Here is a 16880-nt window from a genome sequence, read left to right as displayed (position 1 = left end):
AAACTCGCCCCCTCCACCGGTGCGGACGGACGGCGCGTGACGGGGGCGAAGTGGGATGCCCCCGTCCGCTCGTTTTGGTGGGATAGGGGCATCCCGCATCTGGAGGGTATATTCCCTCATAGGGATGTCCCCGTCCCACCTGTCCTCCAACCAAACGCGGGATGAAGTGGGATCATCCCGTCCCGTCCCACTTCGTCCTCGCAACCAAACGCACCCTAAAAGTCAGAATTAACTGGAACTGTTGTTTGATGCAATTCATGAGCCTTTTTCTTCGATGGACATGAGCAATCTGAAAGTAAAAAAAGGCTCAAAATCTTTCATATCAGTCCAAATTCTCCCCTGATACTGGAACTCCACTGATACTTATCTAAGTTCCAAAACTCAGAGCCCAGTTCATACAACGAGCTTCCATCAGCTCAAATTCTGTGGTAACTTCTGAGCACAGGTAAGTAGGCGCCATCAGCAGGAAAAAAAAAAGAAACAACCGGAAGCACCGTACCTGCAGCATAATAATTCATCAGAAATGAGCAATTCCTGCAGCAATCTCAGTCTCGAAATCTGACAGTTGTCACAGAGCTGTGACCTTCGTCAGGCCCATGCGCCTGAACAACAATGGCTTCAACCAAGGTCTCATCCAACCTGTTCATGTCCTGTGTCATTATTCTCTCTTATAAAGAGAGAAGGGGACAGCACTCGCAAATTTGCAAACAAAAAAGGTACTCCACTACCGAATTGTGAGAATATAATGTTATAGTACAGAGCTAAACACCGAACAGCACGATGAAGCAGAGATAACAGCACAAGTCGCTGAGGAAACTTATGACAATGTATTTAAGGAGCCATGGCACGTCTAAAAACAAAAACTAATGGTAATCAATTATCCTAAACGTGCAAGTTCAGCAGCATGGCATTGGCGGCAAGGCTCCACAATATTCAACTTTACTTTGGAGGAAACTTTAGGCTCGATGAATGCCCTGATGGCGAAGAGTGCCCGTTCAGCTTCCATGAGAACATCAATGGGCAGTGGAGAGCACTTGCGACAGTTGTGAGCAGGCACAGAACACCTAACAGTACTCTGATGGGCCTCCAATGTAAGTAGCTCAAGAGATGTAATATTCTCAACAACATGGCATGTTAGCTCAACCAGGCTCTTTGAAGACGTGAATCCAAGTATCTTCACACTCTTGATTTTGTGGTGGTGCTGTCCTCGCAAATGTCTCAGACCTGATGGATCTCCAAGAATTGAGACGTGCTCCATCTTTCGCTGTGAGACCTAGGATTAAAAAAAAATTATAGTCATTGTTTCACTGTGATAGCTATTAATATCATGCAATATGAATCACGACAACTTACATCCAACAAGAAAATCTCCAACGAGGGACAGGCATCAAAAAAGGAGGCCAGAGAAAAATAATCATAGGTCGGAGGAAATGTAAAAGCTCTGAGAGCAATACTTAGATTCTTGAGGTGGGCGTATTTGCTATGCAGCATTGGTGTATCAACTATCTGCATAAAGATGCCAAATTATTTAATACTCCAAGGTATGACTCCTGTAGTGTATGGACATCGGTAGTCAACTCAAAATTAAGAGTATACCTCACTTCCCGAATATATGGTAGCAGTTTCAAGGTTTGGCATGCTGGATGGAAGTTCAACACGAGCGTAATGGACTGCGCCAGAGAAGTACATGTGTAGGTTATTCATTTGCAATGCTTCTCCAAGTGATAATTTAACTCTATGATCTCCAGTAAAGGAAAATCTTGATATATTTGGAGCTTTGCTGTCTATCACTCGAAGCGTGCGGCATTCAAATACCTTTAGGTCGCTGAGACGCTGCAGCAAGCAAGGTACCTTCAGGCAAACAATCCCATCACAATACATGATTTCCAATTGCTCCAAAGTCAAAGAACTAGAAAGAAGGGACCCTAACTCGCCCCCCTTGATACAGACATCACGAAGATGCAGTCTTGTTAGGGTCCTTAACCCACCAAGTTCAGATGTGGGACGGAAGGAACAACCGGCAAGATGAAGAGATCGTATTGAGTCTCCACTCCCATTAGATAAGAGTGAGTATGGGAAGTTATATTTTGCTCTCCATGACAGTGCTAGTACAAGATCTTCAATTCCTGGTATAACAGCAATCTGAAGCCAACTGTCCAGATAACATGAATCCTTTGCATTGCAAAATTTGGGCATATGAATCTTGAGTTTCTTCACACCAATGCCTGAGTGCTTTCTCAGAATGTGGTCAACTTTACTAGAGAAATCTCTGGCGACCTCACCATTTCCATATGTTTTTTTATTCGATCCCAATGTTTTCTTACTGAAATCAAGGTTGGGATGGCTTCTCCAGGAATGTAGAAAAGCGCGAGACACACAGGCAGCTTGGGCAGCATCTCTCATTGGCATCAGGGAGTGTATATGGCACAAGATATCCTGCAGGCAGAGGCCATGAGAGAGAAGCTCAGTATTAGTTAGAACTGTAAAGGCAAACGATTATTTCAGATGCAAGAGGGAAAGAACAAAATATGAAGAAACAATGTAACTCACCTGATATGTGCATTGTTACATAAAGTGTTTTTGGTGGTTACTTAAAAAACACTATCGGCAACCAGAGCTGATTAGCTGCTACAAAATTCATTCACACCTCATTTTTACTACTAGAATGTGTTACTACCCAAATCAGACATGTAATGCCCAACAATACTGATTTCTTTGCATTTGTGCCAACTAAGATGGATGGGATGATGTTTCGTTGTACACTACCATGCTAGTTGATGGTAGATTGGACAGAAAGAGCATGCACTTCTGGACAGGGTAACAATGCATCTGAATATTTGAACAGCAAATGCAGTCGTATAGTAGAGTTGAACAGCTTTGAAAGCTAAAAGAATGTGCCATAAATCTTAATAAACTGATCAGATGGAAACATGCCGTTCTCCTAGGATATGCAGCCCTAAGTTACAATGTATTGTCTGCAATGGTTGAATGCAGATATAAAAAAGTCACTTAATAGACTTCATGGGAAGTAGCACTACAAAGACATGACCTATGACCAGCCTAGAAATCAATATTTTTTTGTAGTTATACATTCAAAGGAACTTATAGATGATATGGAGATTAACTGTAAGTCCTCATCATTGATGGTAATTTTACAAACTCTAAGTTTAAGAAATTCAAGCTTTTATGTGCATTGAAGGACAGAAGAGGGTTGCAACATTATTATGCTTAGGAGAACCATGTGCACTGGAAAATTAATTATGCACAGTTGGAAAAAAGTGAAGTTATCGATGCAGCAGGACTGAAGGAGATCACAGAACTAAAATATCAGACCATAATCAATTTAGTGAGCATGGGTTAAGTGATTTGTCAGTTCAAGCAGTAATCACTAAATATACTTGTAGAAGGTCTCCCATTATCAAAATGTCATGTCATACCTCTGGAAGGCTTGGTCCTGAATATATTTGTATTTCACCACTCTGAGAATCATCATCTTGCAAGCAGGGTGAGCCCTTACTTTTAGCCCGTGAAGTAATCAACCCATCTACAGGATAACATGCATGGTTATGAAAGGCACAAAGCAGCATAACAAGCACACCTACGTATGAACCCCCCGACCTTGTCAATCTAGTTCAAGCCAAGGGAACAAAGCGGTGGAAACCATCAGTCAAAGCGATCAACACACCCTAGATAATCGCCTCTGATCTTGTCGCTCCCAAGGCTCATCTCAGGTCTTACTTACATGACGGCAAAAGGAAGACCTTTTTTTTCAGATTCACATTGAAACAACAAGGAGATTGGTAGATAGCTTTAGCCACTCAAACAATTAGTAATTATCATTGGCTAATCCATCCATCCAAACCGCTAGAGACACCCGTTAAAAAAGACTTCCTTTTGGTTCTCCATATGGATTGATTGTTGGCTAAGAGATTAAGACTGCAACAAGCCGCTGCGGCTGGGCATGCACAGAAATAACACATGCTAAGGAGGAGGAGGAGGAGGACGAGGCTGCTAACCAGGGGCTTGGACTTGCCGACGCCAGCGGTCCGGCTGCCGCTCCATGGACATGTGGCGGATGAGATCCAGGAGGCCGATGCCTGTCTTAGGTCAAGGGGGCAGAAACGAGACGATAAATCAAGCAAGCATACCTCCCTAGTCCTTCCGGAATCAGATCTGCTCTTGCAACAATCAATCTCCCGGTGTTCTCTCCGCCTCCCCCTCCGTATATTTGTTGGGGGTGGAGGGTGAGGCCGTGAGGGTTTCAGGGGATTGATTTGGGATTTGGAAACCTAAACGAGCTCAGTTCATCCCTTCCTGAATTTCGACTGGAATCCAATCCAAATTCCAACACGGTTGAACGGCTGAACGCGGAAGAGAGGGAGGAAGAAACCGCGTCGGCACTGCCAGCAAACTCCACGAAACAGCTACCATTATCATTATTGGTATTATTATTACCAAACATCTAGGCTTTGACCCTGGTTACCCCTCCTAAAAACAAACTTTAGGAGCTAAAATCTAGATAAAATTTGCCTAAAAAACCAAACACACCCCTAAAAGCTTCTAAGGGCCTGTTTGGATGCAGGCACGTGTCATGTCGGATGTTTGGATGCTAATTAGGAGTATTAAACATAGTCTAATTACAAAACTAACTGTACAGATGGAGTTTAATTCGTGAGACGAATCTATTAAATCTAATTAGTCCATATTTTGACAATGTGGTGCTACAGTAACCATTTGCTAAAGATGGATTAATTAGGTTTAATAGATTCGTATCACGAATTAGCACAAGGTTATGCAATTAGTTTTATAATTACCTTATGTTTAGTCCTCCTAATTAGCATCGGAACATTCGATGTGACACTACTAAACTTTAGCACATGGTATCCAAACGTCCCCTAAAGACTTTAAAAGGGGTCAAAAAATTTAGGAGCTCCACCCTCTCCTAAAGGCTCCTAAAGTCCTTCACTACCCCTCCTTTATTGCCCTGCCCTTTCTCTCTTTCCCACCCTCCCTCCCGCCCAGCCGCTCGCCGCCATTCCACCCGCTACCGGCGCACTTCCGCCCAGCCCCCACCGCACTTCCGCCCCACTCCCGCCACCCACCGCCGCACCAGTGGAGGACTCAGCCGCGACCGGATCCCCGCCGCCGCTCGCTCCGCCAGCGGTGGAGGACTCAGCCGCGGTCCGATCCGCCGCCCCCAGCCCCAGGCCGCCCTCCCGCTCCCCCGACGCTGGCAACCGCTTGCTCCCCCGGACGCCGCCCGCTGCTCCCCACCCCGATCCCGGAGCTCCGCCCCGTCCCCACGCGACTCACTGTGATGACCACTAGTTTCTGTTTGCCTACACATTGCTTGGGGGTTTGAGGGATATGGGTACCCCATGAGCCCCCACCGACCATGATACTAGCCGGACCTAACAAGTGGGCCCGCCTGACCAGGACGTGTGGGCTGAGGACATGGAGTTACTTGAAGTATACGTCAAGGCAACTAGATAGTACAAATTTACCCGGATATTATGGGACGCGTGTTGTAAGTCGACTTAGATTACCTTCCATGTAGCTACCAAGTAGATTAAGTTCAAACGGACTTGTAACTTTTGATCGTCAGCAGCGACCAAGGAGTCTCCCGAGGCAATCGAACCATTGAGCAATATAAATCATCAAGCATACATGACGTAGGGTATTACTCTCCGGAGGCATGTCCCCTTAGTGTTCTCACGATCACCTTCGAGTTCTTGTTTCGCAATCGTCCTCACCTACAAATCAACCACTTGGGTAACCCCGTGGTGGACTGTCGAGCTTATAAATCCGACACTAAGTTTATTCTAGCTTCTTTTTTCTACAGAGTGCCAAAATTGTTAAATGATGCAAAATTCTTCTTTCTGAGGATTTTTTTTAATTATCCCATGTTTAGACTGAGTATTGATATTTTGGAGGATAACAATACTGTTGGCACATTGGCTGCTAGGAGACATGGACAACGATGTAGGGCACTGATACAAAAACAGCATATGTGGAGTAGAAGAGCACCACCAGTTATAATCACGGTGGATGTAAGTGGTAAGGTGTTGGCCACTTTAGTTGGCAACAAGCTCAGAGGAATCCTGATCGCTACAGGTAAGACTACTATCCGTTGAGGTTACTTGGACCCTGGTCGGTGTACTCATGATTTGTAGACTAAAAACCCTATCCTATGTGTTGATTATTTGATTCCATGCTATTATCACCGATATAAATCTTTAGGTTTTCTTTTCATTTCCTGTTTAAATTTGCACACCTTTCCTTCATCTCTACTAGAATATGGGCAAGATAAATGTATTATGTGCTCTCTAGCCAGCAAACTATGTAACAGTGAGTTCTAATTGAAATCGAACTGATTGAAGGTAGTAAAAGCACATACATAGATTCTAACTTGAACCTGAAAGTTTAGTCCAATGGTTTTATGATGTGTTACCGACTATTTGTCTTTTCCTGTCTTCTATTCAGATGCTGAGTATCAACCAAAGATCTTGCTTGACGGGCCGCAAGGTTGTGCTTCTTCCTGTTTCAGTGATTGTGGTGTATGTAATTAATGTGTGTTTTGAGATGCTCGAAAACAGCAGTAAAGATGGTTTGCATTATTCCACTATTGAGTTGCTATGGTCCGAAGATAATGCGATCCGCATATTCTGTATTCCCTATTGCTTTCTGCCTTAACTGTGATGTATCTTTACCCCACAGTTGAGAATGTGGATAAGCTGGGAGTATTATATATATATATATATATATATATATATATATATATATATATATATATCTTCTAATAGATGATGAGACGGTTGGTAGGTCGAGCATGCTAAATTTTCTAGTATATAAAAAGAGTAAATATCTTAGGAAAATTCTGCCATGCATCATAGTAAGTTGTAACACGACACTTTTGTTTTCAATATGCATCGCAGCCTAAAATTTAAACTATAATCACCTGACTTGAGAGGAAATCAGCTTATTCTGCTATGTTTCGTAGCAGGGCTATGCTTTCACTATCCAAAATTGCTGGCCTTTTTACTAGCACTAATGGCATCACATATTCAACTCTTACTATTGTTTAATGGAAATTCTCATCAGAGAAGAACACGTTCATTGTCCACGATTACTTGTTCTGTACATTCAAATGGATGAGTCGCTATAAACTAAAAGATGTTCGATTTCATGCCCATGACTCGAATCTGAACGAATTGAGAATTCAAGTTGAACAATAAAGTTCGATCAAAGCAACTGAAAGACATTGCCTATTCAAGATGGCCCAGTCGTAATATACTAAGACGGATCAAAGCATATGAATGGCATACCCAAATTCAAGGTTCTAGTGGTAAGATCAATGAAAGTATCTGAATGACATGTGGCTTTGATTAACACTGACCAGAGTTTCACAATTTGTGATGTTTTGAAATGTCAACATATGGCTCAGCATTAGAAATTTAATTTGGTAGTAACACATGCCACCAGGCTAGAATTTGAATGCAAGCAAAACGACACAATAATGAAATTGGTCGATTATGTTACATGCAGGGACTTCAACATCTCAGGCCTCATGCTTGTCTTCGGTGAAACTCTAGGATTCAAGTTTTAACACGACCAGATTAGTTAATGAGATTTATGCATAGCTTCTATCTTGCTACCAGCAGTATGTATGGAAACTTCTTGCTGTGGATGGCTGCTGTGAGAACTTTCTTGTGGAGGAGGGCTGCTCTGTTATGGTGATTGTTTCCTTTGGAAGTTAATCTTCGTGTCAGGCCTTGATGATTTGCCCCAGTGATGAAATGGTCGTCTTGGAGTGATGACACCATTATCATATTTATCTCCTGATGAAGTCAAAACATACACATAGTATGAATTTCTACCATGTACTAGATGCAGTAAATAAATTTAGAAACTTTAGCATGCGCTTAAATAAATTTAGGAAAATTCTGAAACTAAATTTTAATAAAGGCACAGTTATAAACTCAATAAAATGAATGGACTGCTTATTTACCCGCGGGATACAAGGAAACAAAAGTATCGGAAGTTAATAAATGGTAGATTCAGTAAAGAGAAAAGAGTGGGACGACCTACCTCCAAATTCCTTTGTCTCTAGATATAGATACACATCAGGCAAAATGAAAACCACCTCAGGCAACCCTGATGAAAATACCAAAACAGGCAGGTAAGAACAGGCAGGCAAGGCAAACTTGAATTCAGTAATCCTATGCACTCACCGTGGAATTTTAATGACATTTCCTCCGTCACTAAAGCCTAAAAACCATTATAAATTGTCGTACTAAAAGCATACATGCTCCTCTTAGCCTCCTCATAACTACAAGATGCTCAGAGGTCACGAAATGAGGCAAATTATATGTCGCAGTTGCTTGTATTTAATTGACTATCTTAAATATAACCTCCCTATGCAAGAGCAACAAGTCAACAGCTGAACTGGTTCGTTGCAAGCTATACCACCAAATAATTATATTTTTGGCATCACAGAACAATAAATTGACAAGTTTTAGAAAAAACAAACAATAACTGCATGGTGGACCATTCACCAAACATAGATCACTGGAACAAAGATTCCAGCTAGTAAAAACATAGTATAGTATGGGAAGCATAACTTTAGTTGGTGTGATCCTTTTTACTGAAAAGGTAATTTGACAATGCATGAATGTACAACTTCTGTTAATTGAATTTTTATGATACCAAAAAATCAAGTTAGTAATTACTAATCCTCCAAAGTTAAATCCTTTGTTTCCCTTCCAGCATATATTTTATGTTAACACAAGAACACAATAAAGCGGGAGCAATGTAATATTTCAGAGCTTCGCCATATTAGTATTAGGACCCTGAGATACTAATTTTATTTCTACATTTGTTCTCATGTGAACCTTGGCTAAATTATGCCCCAAACTAAAAGCAGGATCGCCCACCCTTTGAAATGTTTATATTAACCATGCCAAAAACTCCAATATATACCGAACCAAGCTGGCTCTGTCAGAGAAACAATAAAAAACTGTGAAATGGTGTTGGAGTTAGATGGTTTTGATACTATGGTGCAGCAACTTGCTAATCCCTCATTAACAAAAAATAATATGTACATGAAACCAATTCAGATGACCAAACTTCCACTAAAATACTAGCCAAAACATGCATTTATATTACTCAAATCACATGACACTCAATATGCATTTTTGTCGTCTCTACTCCAATTTGAGCCAGCACAACTACCACTTCCGCATGAGAACTAAATGGCAGCATTATACATTCTAGAGCCACCATTTGAAAAAGGGAAAAGATTTTATATCATTGACAACAACAACACTTGATCTCAATCACAACAGAGTTTCAATGACACACCAGAAGTAGAACCTATTTGCCACTTTATTACATAAAGGCAAGTTGGTGGCATAATTTACATCCACACATACCAAACATGAATTACTCATACACTTAAAAGTTATCATATTCAAAACAAATACCCAATATCCACAAGTATGCAACGCTATCAGAAAATTCATATTAGTACCAAACATTTCCCGTGAGAGAACCCTCCTGATTTTTCAAGGACAGCTCTCAACACCACAAACAAGTACTTTTTTGTGAATAGGTATCTAAAAAAGATACTGACCACTTATTACATCCTTCCTCCGGTTCCCTTTACAGGACATATTAGGTTTTAAAAGGACAAACTTCATACATTTTAACTAATAATTAGTCAAATTATATGTATGCTTAGTGTACAAAATTTGCGTCAATAGATTTGTATTTCACAGGTCTTTAAATACTATATTAATTAAGTATATTGTAAGATAGTCAAAATATGTTTGTCTATACTTCTCGAAATCTTAATGCGCGCTATAGAAAGAAACATGATATTATTACTTTTTTTTCAAGATCAAATTGCTCGTATTACTCATTTTTATATGATATAGCAAATCAAAACCGAAGTTGGAATAACTTGACTGCCTGCATTCTGTATTAACTACTGGAGTTAGTACATACTAGTGTCAAGATCCAAACTAATTTTTTTTAAAAAAAAGAACACCAGCACCACAACAAAACCAATGTACAGTATTTTCGACCAAACAACCGACTCATCCCATATACTACTCAGACCAACACATCAAGATGATGTATACAATACATTATTACATACTAACTACAGGAAATGATCCATCGCTACACCAAGCCCAATTGCCTAGGAAGCCAAACATTTTTTTTTATAGAAAACCAACACTCCTACAGGAAATGGCTCGAATTTCATTATACCTTCTGACGACCTTGGTGAGGGACTGGAGGTAGGTCTCGATCATCTCCTCGCGGGAGGCCTTGGGATCCGGGAATCTCATAATGATAAGCCAGTGATTCTTGTCAAGCAGGCTATCGTGGAGCGAGACCTTGCTATTGTCCGCGATGGCCCCATAGCCCCTTCGCCCCACCGCCGCGGACCGAAACCCGCCAGCAGCACCGGGAAGCAGCCACGGCCGCGGGAGCGGCAGCGGAACGAACGGAGCAAGCGGGATGTGCTGGGAGGTTGAGGCGAGTGCGTCCAGGCGGAGGCGGTGACGACAGCCCGCCGGAGGCGCAAAGTGAGGGCCATAGTGGGCTAGGGTTTCGAAGGGGGCAGGTGGTTTTATTTTTTTTGGGGTGGGAGGATCTTCTGGGTTCGTGCCTTCGTGGGTTCCAGGCTTCCAGCACCTCAAGTGAAGTATTGTATAAATTAGTTTCACTGGTCGGTGTGGGTCGAGAAAAGCCTGATGCAGCAAAACCTAGAGTAATTTTTTATTTTTTTAAAAAAATAAAAACCTAATTAGAGTATTAGTCACCTAATGATTCTTATTTGACTTCTTATGCGATGTATTGGGGAGTTCAAAAGAAATGCGATGTATTGATCCAGACCCCAATCTAAACTGGAGCTAGCTAGTTCGTGCGCACACGAGTTACAGGATCGTGAACCATGTACGATGGAAGAGTGCGTGTCTATTTGGATGCAAGTCATACCTTGCTCTGTTTTGATCGTTAGAGCTGCCAAACAGGCCTGGACTTCTGCACACAATGCATGCATCATGCTAAGCCATCACAATCTTATTCTGTAGTCGATGATTGTTGGTAAGACCACAACGGGATTGCTGCATCAGAGTGCACGATTTAATATCTCTTGTCTGGGATGGTCCATATTAAGGTCCCGTTTGGATACACCTGCTAAAGTTTAGCACCTATCATATCATATCGGATGTTTGGATACTAATTAGGAGTATTAAATATAGACTAGTTAAAAAACTAATTGCACAGATGGAGTCTAATTCGCGAGACGAATCTATTAAACCTAATTAGTCCATGATTTGATAATGTGGTGCTACAGTAACCATTTGCTAATGATGAATTAATTAGGCTTAATAGATTCGTCTCGGGGATTAGCACAGGGTTCTGCAATTAGTTTTATAATTAACTCATGTTTAATCCTTCTAATTAGCATCCGAACATCCGATGTGATACTGCTAAAGTTTAGCACCTATTATCAAACGCCGCTAAGGTTGGAGCGGGGGCGCGCAAGGAGAGCCTCAAGAAATTGCCTTCCGTCCGATCACGCAGGGGCACGTGGACGGCCGATGTTCTTCTTGGGCAGACGGGGCAGCGCCTTGCGTCACCACCGCAGCATGGGAGGCCACGTTTTATGTGAGGCTTCCGTCACCTCAGAGGCCATGGTATCAGGCGCAGGTGCAGCTTGGCTTCCTTCCGATAGAAGCCAACCACGACCTGCCACCCGCAATTAACGCAGAGTGCAGAGAGGGGTTGCAGCGGCAGAAAGGCCAAACAAGACAACGGCGCGATGGAGAGGCTGCGAGAGGTCATGGTGCGGTGGAGTGGGAGATCCATCGGCCTCCGGCTCCGGCTCCGGCACCACGTGAGGCGTGGCGTTGCCGCCGCTGTCACGCTCCGGTGCCTCTCTCTTCCCTGGACCTGCACACGCACAGGGCACAGCACAGGCAACAACTCTCCTACCTCTACTTCATTCCTCACCCCTCTGTTCTACAGCTGTTGGTGCCGCCGCCTCCAAATCCACCTCTGGCAACGGCGGACCTCTCCACCGGGCACTCCCGTGCTGCTCTCCATGCTACACCGGTCCTATCTATGCCGATTTCCCCTCCGATTTGGGCTCTTAGTGCTCTCTATTTTGGGACCCTAGCTTCTATGCTTGCCGAGGTAATAGGCCTTGCCGGCGCTGCTCCAAGTGACGGAACCGGGCTCAGGGCCTATACCACTTCGATTTTTTTCTGACAAACTTACCTATGTATTACTTCTTTCTAACAGCGACCACAAGGTTTGTTAGGTGGTTCCTTGATAATGGTATCCACACCACCATCTGAAGTGAGGCTGTGTGAAGAGATTCATCAGTTGTACGATGGATATGTGAATGGGCTATTTAACTAAATTTTATAATTTTGTGGTTCTTATGTATGATGTTTTGATTTAAGCATAATAAGGACTCATATTCCAGTATATATAAACCATCTTGCAGTCAGTGTTGAACCGTTGATACATTTATTCCTAGTGAACTAGAGGAGAATGGTTATAAAAATTTAGTATGTAGTTTAGCAAAGCAGGTGCTTCTGTTACTTTTTACACTACCTGCCCAGCCCAATTTAGTGCAATACACAGTACCTTTGATTTGGATGTGCTTATGATATATGCATTTTTCTTTTCCTTTTCCAACGCCCATATGTGCACTGATGTTAATTTATTATGCAGCATTGGCTTTTTATCACCTAGATAAGATGGTCCTGAGAAGAAAGAGTGGAACAACACATTAAAGAATGAATGCATGTGTAGATCAGAATGCTAAGTATTACAATTTTCAGTAGTAATGATGAGTTGATGACTCAAAGGGTAGCTATGGGAATGGGTAACAAAGCTGAGAAGAAGCTCTACATATACAGATAGGGGGGAGTGTACTCAAGAAATAGTGACTCAATTCTATTTATTTCTTATACAATATAGTTTGTGAAATTTAGGTTTCTTAGATAATTTTAGGAAACCCAAATATTGAACCTACTGCGTCTTTTTCTAGAAAATGAATTTCATAATATATTGGGACGCCCGGTTAGTGAATTGCTAGCTGATCTTTTCTTTTCCTGAAAAATATTTAGCACATGCCCTTTGTAAAATCAACTTTTGGAGATTTTTTCCCTAATCACCAGCTACCTTTCACGACACGCGCAATGGTCAGGCGCATTCACCAGATGGCGGCGGCGCGCAAGTGCGTGCCCCCAGCCACTAGTAGATTGTCACACCTTGTTTTTAAAACAAAATCAAGTATTAACTATATGTATGCCAGGATCAAATTTTATACATACAGTGACGTCATAAGTGAATAACAGCAACAGTATCACGTAAAAAGATACAAAAAGACTTACAAGACTATCAAAAAAACACAGCTTAAACCCTGAAAACAATGGCTCCAAACTTCACAGGCACTCGGCTGGGGGTTGCGTATGCCTAGAACTCAGCATCATCTTCACAACTTCACAACAGCTTCTTCTTCTGAGCAGCAGTAAGTAAGGGTGAGTACACTTATGGTTGGTACTCAGCAAGGTCATAAGAACTAACCGGAATTAATGATTTAATCCATCTTCAAGTTTAATTAATCATGTGAGGGTCCAAGCCACTCATAACCGTGAGCACGGCTGATATATCAGTTTACACTCTGCAGAGGTTGTACACTTTACCCACAACTCGTGGTCCCCCATGTCACCCAGGTTTGCAAAGCTCTTAAACACTTCCTTTGGCGAGTGGTTGGGGGGTCCACTATGAAGCCTTTACAAAGACACATAGCCAACTAGTAGCCCGCTAGAGATTCGGTAGCGATGTGGGTCACAACCTGTTGTAATGAGTTAGCACCTTAGAAGGCTACTGCTCCGGGTCATACCCCCGACACCTTCCCCCTCCTTGCCCTTCCGGTAAGGCCACTAGTCAACCATATGCCTAATTAGTCGACTAAGATCAGAGCCATGTAATATTGTGGTTGTACTGTTTTCTTATGTGGTTCTCCATGTTCCAATTAACATTCTCATGGTATTGTGAATAAAGCATAGGTAGAAGGATGGTTAGGGACACTTGCCTTTCTCCAACGAAAAGTTACTCTTACTACTCTTCAGACCCTGCTTTCTTAAAACTGTTAACCTTCAAAGCTTCGAACAGCGATCCTTCTAATCGAAGCAAACATTGGCAACAAACAAACAACAAGAGCAACTAAGAATAATACACCAAAACAAAAGGAAAGGTTTAAAAGAGCATACTAAAGGACAAGACTCGATCTAAAGATCACACAAATGCTTAAAACGAGATATTTGATTCACGAAAGAAAAGACAAGAGCTACTTGCTGCATTTATTTTAGTTGAGAAAACAATTTAAAGATATTTCAAAGAAATACCTTTATTTGGAATTAATCAAGTCATATTTGTATTTATGTGAAAGACGATGTAGAGCCTAGTCAAATTTTATTTATAAATATAAGTACAATTTATGCAAATTAAACATTTAATTTGGAAATAAAGCATAGATGAATATCTAAGCGCATAGCTTTATATTTCGAATTCAACTAAACATATTACATTAAAAACACGTTTATATTTATATTAGCCAAGTTAACATTTGATTATGAAAATTCGAGATATAACCTATGTAGCTTTTATTTAGAAGACAAATTGAATACATATTAGTCAAATTTAAATTTAATTTAAGAAAAGCAGAGGTTTAACTCTAAATAGCTTTTAATTGTAAGAATTATTCAAATAAGTGTTAATCAAACTATCTTTGGTTTATGAAAAACCGGTGTACATCCTAATTGGCTTTTATTAGAAAGACTATGAAGTAGTCATTAATCATATTGATATTTATCTAGAGAAACACATGTTCATTAGGCATTATTCAAATTGATATTAAATTTATTTTTAAAGGCATGAAATGTAGGATGACAACAACACTAACGTATATTTTATGATGTTATGAACGCAACGCAACTCGAACGGATTAAAACGGAGCTAAAACGCGAAAACTACAGGTTCTAAGGAATTAAACGCGATTAACTATAGACTTCGAGGGTTAGCAGAGAAGTTTACCGAGACTCAGAGAACAGAACCCGCGAAAAGGTGGAACTTCAGGGTTAGATCTGGAAAAGGGTAAGGATCGGATTAGAATGCAAGGACATGAAGAGTACAGGGTGTTTTCTGTGAAAGGTACAAGACACAAGAATTAACCATAGAGTTTCTGAGGTCTTCAGGGGCTGAAACGCAAAACGGCCACCTTATCTCCTTCTTCCAGTGTTCACGCGCACGCTTGCGCAGGAGCTCTGTCCGGCGGCCTCGCCGGCGCTTCGGCGCGGCGGACTCCGGGCAAAAGGTGCAGAAGGTGGAGATGGGCGAGAGGAGGACGCGGAAGGGGCTTCACCGGCAAAACTTCCACTTCTTATCCTCTTCTTCAATCCTTCGGTTCGTCACTGACTTCTTCCGTCCGCTCACAGTGGTGACCGGGAGGGTGCTTCCGGCCGGCGGCGGCCAGGCTGGCAGCGACGGCGGCCGGGCCAGGGAGGCAGGGCGCGCGCGGCTGATGCGGTTGAGGCGCGCCGGGCTTGGGAAGCGGCGCGAGGCAACGGTGGCCGGAGATGCGGCGGCGGTTGGACGGCGTGGTGCAGGGGCGCGGTCCGGCGGCGCTGGTGGCGATTGGTGGCGGAAAAGGGGAGGGGGGGGGGGGGCTCTGGTGGCGGAGGTGCGTTTTATAGGAGCTAGGTGGCAGCTGAGGTGGCGCCAGAGGAGAGGAAGAGCTTCGGCCGGCCATTAATGGCGGCTTGGTGGAGGGCCGTTCGTTTCGCGGGAGGGGAAGCGGAGGAGACGCAGCGGCGGCGCGCGGGAGAAGGAGCGGCGCAGGGAGAAGCCGGAGGGAAGGAGCGGAGACAGCGCCAAGGGAGGAGTAACGGCCGGTGGTGGCCATTATTGGCGACGGAGGAGGAGCGGCCGTTACTGGCTCTTGAAGAGGGGGCGCTGGCGGCGCGTGCGCGTGGAGGGAGGCGGAGGGGCGCGAGGAACCGGAGCGGCGCCGGCAGACGGGGCGGCGCGATTGGAGCAGGGGAACGAGCGGGCGCCTGGCCGGAGGTGAGGGACGATCCCGACAGGTGGGCCCCACCTGTCGGTGAGAGGGAGAGAGGGGGAGCTGATGGGCCGGCCTGGCGTGGAGGCGTGGTGATGGGCCGGCGGAAAAAGAAAAGGAGAGAGGGAGTTGAGTCGGGCCGGTGGAAAAAGGGAGGTGGGCCGCGGTTGGGAGAAGAAGAGGCCGGCCTGCTGGGCCGATGTGGGCCGGGCTTAAGGAAAAGGATAGATTTAGAATTTCCATAAACATTTCCAGTGTAAAAACAAATCTAGAAATTCTAGATAATGTTATTAGAGCATGAAAAATATTTAGAAAATTCTAAAATTCCGGGAAAAATCCCAGAGACAGATTGGGACACAAGGAATCCAAATAAAATATTTGGAGCTCATGAAAAGGATTTTAGAACCATCCAAAAAAAATTGGATTAAGCTCAAGGAAAAGGAGAATAAATTCCAGAAAAAGTTGGAAAATTCTCAGAAGAACTTGGACAACGTCTAAACGTATTTTTGAAACTTTTTCACTCATAAAACTCCAAAATACATCGGCGTGAATGCACAGACATAGAACCACATTATTTAATTCGAAAAATCAAACAATTATTTTTCTTATGCTAAATTTCCTGTAAAGAAAATAAATGTTGGTAAAATTTTAAAATTATGAGAAAATCATTATTTAATTATTCCTTTTAATCACATCCTGAAAGTCGAAAATTTCAGGGTGTGACATAGACTGT

At 42.8% G+C, this 16880-nt stretch overlaps 2 protein-coding genes across 3 annotated transcripts; both read right to left on the bottom strand.

Annotated features, from left to right (window-relative positions):
- Window positions 1-700: 700 nt before the first annotated feature.
- Window positions 701-4454, bottom strand: LOC101756758 (putative F-box/FBD/LRR-repeat protein At4g03220). 2 transcript variants are annotated; one of them, XM_004984313.3, is made up of 5 exons: window positions 4017-4454; window positions 3438-3544; window positions 1597-2436; window positions 1354-1506; window positions 701-1273 (listed from the first exon to the last, which is right to left on the bottom strand). In XM_004984313.3, exons 1-5 carry the CDS (start codon window positions 4066-4068, stop codon window positions 878-880), a joined length of 1548 nt encoding a protein of 515 aa, XP_004984370.1. In that variant the 5' UTR covers window positions 4069-4454; the 3' UTR covers window positions 701-877. The 2 variants fall into 2 exon arrangements, with proteins under 2 accessions (XP_004984370.1, XP_022679158.1); XM_022823423.1 differs by lacking the exon at window positions 701-1273 and having other exon boundaries at window positions 1439-1506; window positions 1597-1670; window positions 1816-2436.
- A 9674-nt stretch (window positions 4455-14128) lies between these two features.
- Window positions 14129-16729, bottom strand: LOC105913587 (vegetative cell wall protein gp1-like). Its single transcript, XM_022822972.1, has 3 exons — window positions 15262-16729; window positions 15124-15173; window positions 14129-14210 (listed from the first exon to the last, which is right to left on the bottom strand). Exon 1 carries the CDS (start codon window positions 16394-16396, stop codon window positions 15482-15484), a length of 915 nt encoding a protein of 304 aa, XP_022678707.1. The 5' UTR covers window positions 16397-16729; the 3' UTR covers window positions 14129-14210; window positions 15124-15173; window positions 15262-15481.
- Between the last annotated feature and the right edge of the window lie 151 nt (window positions 16730-16880).

Source organism: Setaria italica, chromosome IX, assembly GCF_000263155.2.
Source record: "Setaria italica strain Yugu1 chromosome IX, Setaria_italica_v2.0, whole genome shotgun sequence".
Lineage (NCBI taxonomy): Eukaryota > Viridiplantae > Streptophyta > Magnoliopsida > Poales > Poaceae > Setaria > Setaria italica.
Note: the sequence above shows the minus strand (reverse complement) of the source record. Positions and strands in the feature narration are given on the sequence as shown.